General features: G+C 62.3%; 1 protein-coding gene across 7 annotated transcripts in view; it reads left to right on the top strand.

Annotated features, from left to right (window-relative positions):
* MPRIP (myosin phosphatase Rho interacting protein) overlaps positions 1–4,657 on the top strand; it is a 108,290-nt gene extending 103,633 nt beyond the window's left edge. For 3 of the 7 annotated variants that reach the window (XM_021068036.1, XM_021068043.1, XM_021068040.1), the window contains 2 exons: positions 651–736; positions 3,999–4,657. In XM_021068036.1, coding sequence (XP_020923695.1) covers positions 651–736; positions 3,999–4,070 — 158 coding nt within the window. In that variant the 3' untranslated portion in view covers positions 4,071–4,657. Of the gene's footprint in view, positions 1–650; positions 737–1,111; positions 1,177–3,998 lie in introns of all 7 variants that reach the window. The other 4 variants (XM_021068039.1, XM_021068042.1, XM_021068038.1 and 1 more) reach the window with 2 other exon arrangements.

Genomic DNA, 13,407 nt, shown 5'->3' with positions numbered 1-13,407 from the left:
CCCCTTCTGGCCCTCGGCCAGCAAGGGCCCCCGTAGCGCGCTGTGTCTCTGCTGGAGGGTCTGTGTGGGCAGGCGGGCGAGACGAGGGGTCTGGGGGCAGGAGAGGACTCAGGACGGGGAGCCCTTGCCCTGGGCCACGGGCTTCATGTCCGGAGGGCCAGTGCTAAGCGCGGGAGTGGGACTGGGCCGCCTCAGCAGTCGCGGTCGGAATCGCTACACGGGGAAACACCTCACGGTTCTGACGAGAGCGGGACACGGTGCTGTCGACACTGAGCCGTGGCCACGGTTGAGAACCCCGAGAACAGCCTGGGGTTCCCGGGAGGCAGCGGGCTGCCCCGTGGCCAAGCCTCCAGCCCTGCGGAGCGCTGCTGCCCGAGGCACAGAGCAAGCATCTCAGCTCTGCCACGTGCATGGCAAATGGGGTGTGTGTGTGTGTGCACGCACATCCTCTGGGGACACCGTCACCCCCACTGAGAGGCGGGCCTGACAGCACCCCCCATCCTTACAGCACCCCCTCAGTTAAGCCTGGGAGCCGCCCCGGAGGGCTTGGGGGTTTAGGGCTGGGGGTTTGGGGTGCCCTTACCTGTTTGAGGGGACATCCTAAGTGTGGGCGTTTACAGAATGAGCTCTGGGTCTGCTTCCTCCCTCAGACATAATGAAATCTAAAAGCAACCCTGACTTCTTGAAGAAAGACCGATCCTGTGTCAGCCGACAAATCAGAAGCATCCGGTCCAAAGTGAGTCTGGGGTCCAGCCCACCCTGGGTCACAGTGGAGGGTCCCCCCGGCGCCACGCGCTTACCCGGCACACGCTGTGGGACCTTGGCGAGGCTGTGGGACCGTCTCCTGACGGCCACGGTGGAGGCACAGGGTCAGGCTCCCCTCGGACCAGCGCCCAGTGGCCGCTCCTGCTCTGTCTGGGCTGCTGCTCATGTGACCTGTTGAACGCGGATGCCCCCTGCCTGCACCCCTCCCCCGCCTGGTGCTCTCCCGTCCTCAGCGTGTACCCCCGACCCCCGCGGGAAGGCCGGGCGGCGGGGGGGGTGCCTTGACCCGCGTGGTGCACTTAGGATTTACCGTGTGTGTCTTGTTTTCTGCTCTTTCCTCCGACAGTCCGTAATTGAGCAGGTCTCATGGGAAAACTGAAGCGACCCGCTTCCAGGTCCCCTGTCGTGTAGGTAAACCACCTCTCACCACCACCCGCCTGCCCACCGCCCTCGAGGGCGTGCCACCTGCATGCACTGCTCACACCTGTGTTCCTCGTCCCTCTCGTTCCTCCCCCTCCAGCCACACACACAGTCCAAGCCGAGGTTCTCAACCTGTTCTGGGAGGTCAACCGCCCCGCAACTTCCTGACAGAGGGGACCCCACAGCAGGGAGCTCCCCCTAGCTTGACGGGCTACCCACACAGAGCGAGCATCTCAGCTCTGCCACGTGCATGGCAAATGGTGTGTGTGTGCACACGCATACCCTCTGGGGACACCGTCACCCCCACTGACAGGCGGGCCTGACAGCTCTTCCCATCCTTGCAGCACCCCCTCAGTTAAGCAGCCGAGGCGGTGGGCCCAGGTGCCCAGGGAGCGGATGCTGCATGCACGTAACTCGGGCCGCTCAGTGGCACAGGATGAGTGCGTGATGGGGCTGGCGCCGCCGAAGGCAGGGACGGCATGCTGGCTGAGAAGCAGCAGGCCGTCTGAACAGGACATGGGCCCCTGGGTCACTCCAGAGTGGGCTCACCAGCTCGGCCAGCGGTCTGCCCAAACTGATTCTCCAGGTTGAGGGCAGCAGGGAGGGCTCCGCAGAGGGACACAAACCTGGCTGCAGGGCCAGAGTCTGTGGCAGGCTGAGGAGTTTGCTCTACAAAGTTTAAGAAAGTCCAGGTTGGGAGTTCCCGTCGTGGCTCAGTGGGTAATGAATCCGACTAGGAACCATGAGGTTGTGGGTTCAATCTCTGGCCTCGCTCAGTGAGTTAAGGATCCGGCGTTGCTGTGAGCTGTGGTGTGGGTCGCAGATGCGGCTCAGGTCCCGCGTTGCTGTGGCTGTGGTGCAGGCCGGCGGCTACAGCTCCAATTAGACCCCTAGCCTGGGACCCTCCATATGCCACGGGTGCAGCTCTAAAAAGACAAAAAAGAAAAAAAGTCCAGGTTGGAGTTTCCTGGTGGCCTAGTGGTTAAGGACTTGGTGTCACTGCAGTGGCCTGCGTTGGATCCCTGGCCCTGGAACTTGTGCATGCTACCAGCGCAGCCAAAAGAAACCTCTCAGTAGTTTTAACTGATTTTGGTTTCATTCATTTTCCTACAGTCTTGAGTCACAACCAAACAGGGTCTAGGCTGGTTGAAGACTTTGGGCTTCTGCCTTTAACCGGAAAAGCCGCCTGTTCAGCCATAGGGAAACTGGTGCTTCGGTTGACGGTCTTCTCACTGATGACTTGCTCTTTCTTGCTCTTGGAGGCTGACCTGTAGCTGTTTTGAGTTTGCCGCGAGTGATCTGGGCCTTTTGTCTCCAAGTGACAGAGGGCAAGTGCTCTGCTAGGCGCTTCTGAGGAAACCCTGCTCGGGCGAGCCTGGGGCAGGGCCTGTCCGCCAACGGCGTGTGCAGGAGACGAAAGGCTCTGGCGAAGGACCCCAGGGAGGGCCCTTGTGGCGCGGCGTGTCGGGCACACCTCTGCTCTGGCGGGAGAGGGCTACAGCAGAGGCAGGAAGCGAGGGGGACGCATCAGGCTCCCCCTGAGCTGTGCCCGGGGCTCTGGGCGAGGCCAGGCCCCCGCGGGGCTGGGAGGAAGCCCAGGAGGCGGTCCCCGAAGCAGGATCTGCCGAGATTGGTCGTGTCGGGGCAGTGTGGCCACGGACCCCGAAGCCGTACTTGAGTCCGTGTTTGGCACTTGGCGTGTGGACAGCCCTGCGGGCCCTGAGGCGGACAGGGCCCTGACGCTTGTCCTCAGGCCCCGGGCGGAGCTGCCGGGGCTGCGGTGTGCTGTCAGCAGACGCGGGGCCCGAGTCTGTGCGGCCCTTCGTCCTGACTGTGCGTGGAAACCCTCCCACCCCCACAGGAGACAGGAATGCACTTCCCCGGAAACCGAACCTGTAATTGGTCTGAGGCAGCTCCGATGGTACAGATGTGTGTCTTGTGTGTGCGCTTCTCTACCAGCCTCCCGCGGAGGGACAGAAAGGCTCAGCCCCCATCGGGTCAGAAAGTCGGCGGCTTTTCGGGGGGGGGTGGGCAGAGAGGATGCTTCCTGGGGGGGCCTCCCGCAAAGGCTCAGCCCTCAGACGCTCCTGCCATGGAGCACAGTGCCCCCTGCCACCCAGGGCAGCGTGGCAGGGGGCAGGGCTGCCCTGCAGACCGTGACCCTGGCCTGAAGCAGGTGCGCTCCTGAGAAGAGACCGGAGAGTGTCCGTGGCGGTTGTGTGTGCTGAGGACCCCAGAACGGGCCGTGGGTCTGGCCCCTGCCTCCGACCACTCGGTGGCAGCTTCATTTAGAAAACCAGCAGAGCTGTTCTGGGTGGAGGCGGGAACTGGGGGACGCGGGGCAGCTCCCAGCCGAGCTCCTCCTCTGGCCCCAAAACCCGGCGCTGCAGAGTCGGCGAGGGCGAGGGCCTCTGCCCCCGTTAGCAAGACTTCCTTCCCCCTGACCACGGTCCTGCGCCGACAAGACGGGTCTCTGTGCTCGGTCTCCGTGGATCCTCGGCGAGTTCCCACACCCGCAGGGCAGCCAGTGGACCCCCCGGGGCCTCTGGTTGAGGAGCACGTGCTGCCAGGGCACAGGGAGGCCAGGCCTGCCCGGGCTCGCTCGGGGGCCTCCCCGGGGGCATGCAGGGCCGAGCGGGCCATTTCCTGGTTCTCAGCACCGTCCTCTCTCCCGGCCGAGCGCTCTGACCCCCGCCTGCCCGGAGAGCCCGAGGCTCTGCTTTCAGCTTCCCCGGCCTGCCCTCAACGCTCCAGCAGCCCCGCGCCGCCTCTGGCCTGGTCGCCGGCTAAGAGCCCGTCTCTTTCTCCCCCAGAGTCTGAAGGAAGGCCTGACGGTGCACGATCGCCTGAAGCTCTTTGAGTCCAGGGACTTGCAGCAAGACTAGCTGTTCCCGTTCACCTCGGACGCACACCCTCCCCAGCCTCCGGCGGCTCGCCCAGCGCGGCTTCGCGTCTGTACCTTCGTTGTTACTGTCGTCGTCGTCGTCCTGGTGAACTGTGGGTATGGATGCGCGAGAGCCCGGCCTGAGGGTCGTTCCCCCGCCCCTGCTGTCTGCCCCGAAGCAGCTCTTCCCCGCGGCTCCCGCCGCCGCCGCCACCACCGCACTCCCGCCAGTATTAAGGCCCAGCAGCCTGTCCATAAGCTAGCTCTGTCTCGCCGCGTGCGCTGCGGGGCCGGGCCCACGCGGGTCACTGGGAGAGGACAAGCACGGGGATGTGTGGCGGCGGGTCCCAGGGCCGACAGGGCACGACGCGGTGGGGCGCAGGGGAGCCGGCCCCGGGGTGGCTGGTGACCCCCGCGTCCCACCGCTCGGGCCTGGGAGAAGGACAGCCTTTTATACCTGTTCCACTAATGCAGCTTCGAACCACCACCCCCCCACCCGACAGCCGTGGTAGACCTTCCACAACCTGGAAAATGTTGAGAGCAGCCATTCCTATTTTTGTTTTTTATTAAATCTTGCACAAAACCCGGCCCCGCTCGTTCCTTCCTCCGCTCACCCCCTCGGTTATGAGGAAGCCTGGTCTTTTCACACCAGAGCGACAGCTGACCTGCAGCCTGGGGTCTCGGCCTGTGATCGCAGACCAGGACGGACGCTCGCAGAGACTCATGGGACGAAAAAGACCGTCTGTCTCTCCAAACTTTCTGAAAAGCAGCCTCCAGCTGCCTCGGAGAAGGTTGACGGGAGCCCTGCGTTAAGTCGGGAAGGTACGAGGATGTCGGAACCAGATGAGAACCGGCCCCTGGGACGCGTTCTTTCCCCTAAGGGGCCCGTCGGAGCCGAGGCCCCTGCAGCCGCAGCTTTGCCTTCCTGGCGGTCTGAGTCACCTGCCACCACACTACAGCACTTGCTGAAATTCTGACCACAGCCCCATGAAAATGAATTCTGCTCGGACACGGAGCACGAGCAACCCTGCTGTGAGGTGGCGGCGTCGTGGCAGAAGGTGTGGGGGGCATCAGTCTGGTCTTGCTGCCTCTCTTCTCCACCAGTCCTGCCCACAGCATCTTCCCCTCCAGACGAATGCCAGAGCCGGCCCTGCAGCACCTGGGCACGCGGCTTCCGCGGGGTGAAAACGGAGGCACCGTCTTGCTCTGGTTCTAGATCAGGGTCACACACCGGGTCACCTGGGGAAAGCGCTGGTGTGGGAAGAGGCCCCGGGGTGCATCCGCATCTCTGCACAAGCAGAGCTCTCGCTGGCACCCAGCCTTCCCTGTTCATGAGCCATGCTGGTCATTCGTGGCTGCTGCTTATCCTTCTGTGGCTGTGAAAGCATGGGAACATTAGCTTTTTACAATTCTGCTCTGCAGATGCCCCAGCCACACAGGCTGGCGTCGCCTTTAGTAAGGACGGGACGTCTGGTGTCGAGCTCAGAGGAGCGTGTGCTCCCAGAACAGGGGTGTCGTCCGGGGCAGGGGCAGGCGGGGCGCCGTGACTTCCTGGACCGCCTGTGCAGGCCCTTCTCCAGGCAGCCCCGCCGCTGGACTGGGCCGCGAGTGTGGGAGCGGGGGGGCCTTTGGAGAAGGCCAGGCGCGCATCTTAGTCACTTGTCTGCAGTGGGTACCCCTGGCTGTGAGGCCTCAGGCACCCTCACCCCTCCTGCGACAGACGGTCAGGTCTGGGGCGCAGAAACGGGGTGCAGGGGGCACGCAGCCAGCACTGCCACAGCCTCCGTGCCAGAGACCCAAGCCCGCCTGCAGCTGGGGACAGGTCTGCGCTCCGGGCGTGCAAGTGCCATCCCCCAGGGGAGCAAGCGGGCAGGACAGCACAGCACGGTCACCACCCTCAGCGCCCCAGCTCCTGGGGAGGGTTTCGCCACTGGAAGAAAGGATACGCGTGCGGAGGCCGAGCGGTGTGTTTCCCCTTTTGCCTTCCTGGGGTTGGTTTGGTGCCTGTGTTGGCAGAGACGGAGCCATGGGGGGGGGGCTGTGGGACACTTTGAGCTCAGGGTGCTCCGTGGCACAAACCACGTGGTGGGAGGGTCACCGCGTCCCCAGGAAGGAAGACGTTCGCCCGGGTCAGCGCCGCCTCGTGTGGCTCCGCTCGCCACCGCAGTGGACCCTGGCGAGCATCCCGTGGGCAGCGCGCGACCGTCTCAGGTCGGCCGACGGTTGGGGTGGACACCTGCTCGGTGACCGTGCAAGACGCTGGCCTGGCTGCCCCACTGCTTGCAAAGGCCCCCTGGGCCCAAGCGGGTTTGAAAGCCAGTGTTCCCAACTGCCGTGCTGGCTGTGCGGCAGCCGTGTGAGGCCCCAGACGGCATCTGGCCGTCGGAGGTTGATGCTTGTGGGCTAAGGTTTCGGACTGCGTGGGACTCTGGAAGGAAGCCGAGGCCATGCTGGGAAAGTGGGGGCCTGAGAAGAGCTGAGCCCACGTCACACAGATCCAGCAGCTGGGAGGTGGGCACCGAGGGGAGGCAGGCCCGCCCCGGCCAGCTGAGCGGAGCCTGGCCTTGGCGGTGTCCAGACCCCAGGCACTGGCTCGCGGGCCCCTTCGCTCGGCTCCAAGGCCACCTGGGGCCAGACTCGGGAAGAGCGGGGCCTGCGGGATTGAGAAGCCACGCCACGATCCTGTCAGCCTGGCGGAATTCGGACGGCGAGGCCCCGGCACAGGGCGGACGGCCTGAAGGTTTCCACCGAGCTCCGCTTAACGCCGCCTACCCGCTGCCTGGCGGGGCCTGAGGGCCTCGCGCCTTCCCGCCTTGTGCAGCGTGGCCCTGGTCGCCCGCCACCACTGCCACCGCCGCCCCGAGCGAGGCCTCCGTTGTAAAGCCCTGCCTCTTCCAGGAGCTCAGAGCTCTTCCTATTCAGAGTGACGAGAAGGGCACCCATCAACAGCCACCGTCCCGAAAATGAGTCTGCTCGCCATCGTCCTGAGAAGGCCGGGCACTTAACGCTTTCCCTTAGAGACACAACCACAGAAACGAACCCCTGACCGGGGGCCGCCATCGTCACAGAGGACGAGGAACCCCAAGTCCTGCCGAGGGGTCGCAGAGGACGAGGACGCGGAGCAGCTGGAGGGAGGAGTCCACACGCGAAGAAAAGGCTCGTCCACACGTCACCTGGACGCTTCCCTTCTCTGCCAGCTCCCGCGACTCTGAGTGTGTCCCACCCCGAGCTCGGGCCAGCTGAGCCCCAGTGTGGAGGCGCAACAGCAACTGGCTTTGGCCACAATCTCAGCTCCCAGCTGTCGCCCTCGCGTCCCGCCCGCTGGGCCGAGTCGGAGACGGTGCCCGGCGCGGCGGCCTCCAGCCTCAGCAAGGAGCGCGGCCGAGGACTCGCCGATCCCCGAGCCTCCAGAGGCGGGCACCTGCACCCCCTTCTTCCGCCTTTCGTCCCAGGGTCCCAGGGCCCCGACGCCGTCCCTCCGGGGGCTCTCCCTTCGCGCCGCCGCCACCGAGAGGCTGGAGCCCAGGCTTCCGCTCCGGAGGCGGGAAAGGCCTTGGGACTCGCTGGAGGTCTGCCCGAGGTCACGTCCTTCACCGCTCCCGGCACCTCGGGCCGGACCCCTGGGGCCCTGAGGGCCCTCCCCGGGCACGGGGCGCGGAGGGAGCGGGGGTCTGGGCAGGGGCGGGACGAGGCCGCGTGGGGACGAGGACCCGGTTCCGTCTGCTGGGAGCCCGGCCGCCTCCCTCCGCCCTGCGGCCGCCCCGGGAAGGGAAGGCGCTGCCAGGAGCCGCGTCAAGGGCACTCCCGAGTGAGGGCGCGGGCTTTTGTGGCACGTGAGTGCGGGTTTGCCCTCACGCCTCAGGCCTCAGGCACCACAGGGGACGGTTCCGAGGACAGGGGCCCAGGTCGCCCCAACGGCCTCCGTCACCCCTGCCCCTCGTCCTCAGCAGGGGCTTGGGAACGGGGGTCGTGGGGGCCTTGCTCTAACCCGGAGCCCCCTCAGCGGACGGCGGCCACCTGCGGGGGCCGCGCGCAGAGCCGCCGGGCCCGGGGCTGCCCCGGGGGACCGCGCTCCCCCCACGCCAGGAGCTGTGGCCCCCGCAGCCCGGCCACCGCCGCGCCGCCTCCCTCTCCCGGCAGAGCGGCTCGGGCTGCGCGCTGCAGGGGTTTCGGGGCGCAGAGACCTCGGCGCCCCGCCTGCGGTTGTGCACGCCCCGAACGCCGGGAACGCGGCCTCGGCTTTCCCTTCGCGCAGTAGCCGCCGACCTCCCGGCGAGCGGCGTCCTCGAGGTTCCCCAAGGCCCGCCCACGGACGGGAGAAGCCTCGGAGGCCGCCGCAGCCGCGCGAGCGCTTCCGCCAGGTGGCGGTCCCCGCTCAGCATCCACGCGAGCTGCCGGGGAGCGGGCGCAGGACGCAGGAACGGCGGCCACGGCGGCCACGGGGCCCAGGTTCCCGGTCGGCCTGGGACGAGCTCACAGCCGAGCTCACAGCCGTCACCCCCAGCACAGCGCGGTGCTCGGCCGTCGGGCGCTTCCGTTCCAACCTTCCTGGCTCGGCTGGGGCTCCGAGGACGCAGACCAGCCGTTCACCGCACCGAAGGGTGTCTATTCCCGTGTGACGTGCTGGAGTCCCATGGATGTCGCCGATTTCTACTTGTAAATACGACCTAACTTTACAAAAACGATGTCATAATAAACTATTTTTGCATCACCCTCTGCAGCTGTGGGTAAGGTCTGTTTCACGGGAAGACTCACAAAGTACGCATGAGGTAAAAAATGAGAAACCTGGCCAGTATCGCAGAAGTTCCTAAGCTGTTTGTTTTTACTTTTATAATTTGCTTTTTAAGTTTTGGGTTAGTTGTTAGCTTTTTTTTTTAGGGCCACCCCCTCGGCAAATGGAGGTTCCCAGGCTGGGGGTTGAATGGGGGCTGCAGCCGCTGGCCCACCCCAGAGCCACGGCAACATCAGAGCCAAGACGCGTCTGCGACCCACACCACAGCTGGTGGCAACACCGGATCCTTAACCCACGGAGCAAGGCCAGGGATCGAACCTGTGTCCTCACGGATACCACTTAGATTTGTTTCAGAGGAGCCGTGACAGGACCTCCGGTTGTCAGCATTTTAAATAAGGCGATTTCACATGGTCACACACAAGAAACAGTCAAGACACATTTTTCAACCTGAATCTAATTTGAAGGTCCATTGGCTCAGGTACAGGAACTTTCAGGGGCCAAAGACAACAGGAAATGCTGACAAGGAAAAGGACCTATAACCTCCCATACCTGTCACACCTGTCTGTCCCTTGAGCAAAAGACGTATCTACAACAGTTTTGCTTTTCTGTTTGAAAGAGAAAAACGCACCTTACAGCATGACCACCCAGCTTGAATACACACCCACACCAGCCACGACCTAAAATTTCACAACATGGTGCTCACTCCGCTGTTTTTCTCGTTTCTTCTTCTGTCTTTTCAGGGCTGCACCCGAGGCACATGGAAGTTCCTAGACTAGGGGTCGGTCGAAGCAGAGTTGTAGCCGCCAGCCTATGTCACAGCCACAGCAACGCCTGATCCGAGCCAAATGTGTGACCTACACCACAGCTCATGGCAACCCCGGATCCTCAACCCATCAGGTGAGGCCCGGGATTGACCCTGCGCCCCCCTCTATACCAGTCAGATTCGTGTGCACTGAGCCACGATGGGAACGCCTGTTCTACTTCGCCTTTTAAGATTCTGGCTGTGACCCAGTAAATAAATTTAAAATAAGAAAGTGCTTTTTTCCCCCACAACATCGTCACAAATGTCACAACCTTTGGAATACAATATGCGAAAATGACTGAGGATCCAAACTTTTACTCTGATCAAGAAGTTAAAGGGGAGTTCCCGTCGTGGCGCAGTGGTTAACGAATCCGACTAGGAACCATGAGGTTGCGGGTTCGGTCCCTGCACTTGCTCAGTGGGTTAACGATCCAGTGTTGCCGTGAGCTGTGGTGTAGGTTACAGATGCGGCTCGGATCCCGCGTTGCTGTGGCTCTGGCGTAGGCTGGTGGCTACAGCTCCGATTCAACCCCTAGCCTGGGAACCTCCATATGCCGCGGAAGCGGCCCAAGAGATAGCAACAACAACAACAACAACAAAAAGACAAAAAAAAAAAAAAAAAGAAGTTAAAGGCAGGCTCTGCCTGTAGGAAATCTGTACAACGTTGCGAAAATAAATTGAGTACAGACATCTCAGAACACACACTTTCAGTGCTCTTCCACTTGTCTAAAGGCGTCTCAATCGTGTTACGCCTTTTAAGGGCCACACCTGAGGCATCTGCCACAGCCACACGGGATCCAGGCTGCAATCTGCAACCTACACCACAGCTCACAACAACGCCAGATCCTTAACCCACTGAGCAAGGCCAGGGATCGAACCCGCAACCTCATGGACACTAGTCTGGTTCTTAACCTGCTAAGCCCAATGGGAACTCCCACGTGTTTCACCCATTTTTAAAATTTATTCTTTCAAACGTACACACAGTCGTTGGACGCTGGTCTAATACAATTGTGTTCTAATGGTTTTTAAAGCTACCTAAGTGCCACTTATAAAATCAGTTGGTATTCGTGGAAGTGACGGGACACCCGACCAGCGAGCAGTGAGGCAACACCGTCGGTATTGAGGGGACATCTCTCAGACCCGCAGCTAAGCTCCCCCAGCAGCGAGAGCCGGGCGCACCCCTCAGGCTGGGAGCAGGACGAGGCGGTCTGTCCTCCCGCTTCTGTCCAACACTGGGCTAGAGGGTCTGGCCAGAGAAATGAGGAAGGGGAAGGAAAGGCATCCAGACGGAAAAAGCAGCAGCCGAACTACCGCCACCTGCAGGTAACGGGATGCTGTTGGTGGGAATCTGAGGGGCCACCCGAAAACTCTACTGAAACTAAAGCAGGCGCTCGGCAAGTTCCCCGGAGTCAGGACCCGCACTTCTCCACACTGGCAACGGTGTGAAAGGAGTACTTTTTTTTTTTTTTTTTGCTATTCGGGGCCACCCTCACGGCATGTGGGGGTTCCCAGGCTAGGGGTTGCATAGGAGTTGCAGCTGCCGGTCTACACCACAGCCACAGCACCTCAGGATCCAAGCCGCATCTGCGTGCGACCTACACCACAGCTCAGGGCAGCACCAGATCCTTAACCCACAACGCACTGAGTGAGGCCAGGGACTGAACCCGTGTCCTCACGGAGGCTGGTCAGATTCGTTTCCGCTGAGCCACAACAGGACCTCCCAGAGCCGTGGCTGGGACTCCGTCCCTGGCCCGGGAACTTCATGTGACACCGCAGCAGCCATAAAAAGCAAGCAGAAGTGAAAGGAAAGGTACGACTCTCACGTCCTCCCAGCCGAAGAACTCAAAGTCTTAAACGGGAAGCCATCCCCTGTTCGTGGGCCGCAAGGAAGAGCGGCGCTGGAAGAGCACTCGTCGCCCACTCGGTCGCAGATCCGAGGAGCCCGAACCGGAGCCCCCCCGCGTGTGCAGAAGCTGCCCAGCTGGTCCCGGGCCCCACGTGGGAACGCACAGGGACCCAGGGCAGCCAGCGCCGTCCTGGGAGAAATGAACAAGGGGGCTCACGCAGCTGGGCGCGGGGACACAGCCCGGCTTCAGCCGCCAAGAGGGCGGGGCACTGGCGGGAGGATGCACGGGGGCTGGGACGCAGCCAAGAGGCCAGTGACGTCCACAAGCCCTGGACGTTTTCAAGGGTGTCAAGGCCGTTCAGCAGGGAAAAAAGTGTCTCTTCAACAAATGGTGCTGGGAGTTCCCATCCTGGCGCAGCGGAAACGCGTCCGATTCAGAACCATGAGGTTTCAGGCTCGATCCCTGGCCTCGCTCAGTGGGCTAAGGATCCAGCATTGCCAGGAGCTGTGGTGCAGGTCACAGAAGTGGCTCGGATCCCACGTTACTGTGGCTGTGGTGCAGGCCAGCAGCGGTAGCTCCAATTAGACCCCTAGCCTGGGAACCTCCATATGCTGTGGGTGCAGCCCTAAAAAGCAAAAATCAAAAACAAACCAAAAAACAGTGTGGGGACAACTAGCTACCCACATGTAGAAGAATAAAGCTAGACCCCTACATCACACCACATACAAAAATTAAATTAGTTCATAGACCTCGCTATGAGACTTTTAGGAAAAATGCAGCAAGTCTTTGTGACCTCGGGTTGGGCAATGGTTTTTCAGGACACCGACGCACCAACAGGTAAAACAAAAGCACGCAAACTGAACTATATCAAAATGACACATGCTGTAAACAATGCCATCGAGAAAGTACAAGGAGGAGTTCCCCCTGTGGCGAGCTGGTTCACCATCAGGCTGTCTCTGTGGAGGCACTGGCTTGATCCCTGGCCTGGTGCAGTGGGCCAGGGAGCTGGCACTGCTGCAGCTGCGGCATAGGTCGCAGCTCCAGCCTGGATTCAGTCCCTGGCACAGGACCCTCCACAGGCCACTGGGGGGGCCGAAAGAGAAGAGACAACCTGCAAACGGTTCTCAAAGGCGGGAGGAACTCCCTGCAAAGCACACCTGTGCTGGGGTTACATCCGGGACACCCAGCGAACTCTTACAGCTCAGCAAGGAAAAGGCAACCCCTTTAAGACGGGCAGAGGATTTGAAGAGACCCATCTCCAAAGATACGCGCCAGGACGGTATCATCAGTCGTCCGGAAACTGCAAGGAAAACCCACACCGAGGCAGCAGCGCACTCCCGCAAGGTTACACCTCGAGTCAGACGGGTGCTGGGAAGAGGCCGCTTCCCGTAAAAGTGCGAAATCAGACCATTCCTCGCAGGACAAACCCCAACGCAAGCGGACCAAGGACCGACGGGAGCGGTGTACGTGCGGACCCCCGCCAGAGCTGGTGGGGTGCAGACGGCACGACCCCCACGGAGATCAGTGTGGCGTTTCCCTCCAAACCAAAACCGCCCTCGACAGTCGGCACGCACCGTCCTGGGCATCTTCCCAGAGAAAACCACCATGCAAAGAGGTGCCTGCGCCCATGTGACCTGCAGCCTCCCAGCAGCCTCGCCAGAGGAGCGACCGCAGGGTCCACGGTGGAGGAGCAGGTCCCCAGATGTGCCACGCACCCAGCGGAACAGCCTCCCCGTGAACAAGAACAAAACCATGCCAGTGCGACACCACGGACGGACCTAGAGTGGTCACGCTGAGTGGCGTCAAGTCCGCGACAGCTCGGGCAGGCAGGGTCTGAAGTGGACACAAATGGCCTGAGCTACAAAGCAGAAACCACGCACGGGCGTGCGGCTGCCAAGGCGGCGGACTCGCAGATGCAAACGGTTCTGCTCGGGGGGGAGGCCCTGGCGCACGGCGC

The sequence above is a fragment of the Sus scrofa genome, chromosome 12 (assembly GCF_000003025.6).
Source record: "Sus scrofa isolate TJ Tabasco breed Duroc chromosome 12, Sscrofa11.1, whole genome shotgun sequence".
NCBI classification, from domain to species: domain Eukaryota; kingdom Metazoa; phylum Chordata; class Mammalia; order Artiodactyla; family Suidae; genus Sus; species Sus scrofa.
This window is presented reverse-complemented; position numbering and strand designations above follow the sequence as displayed.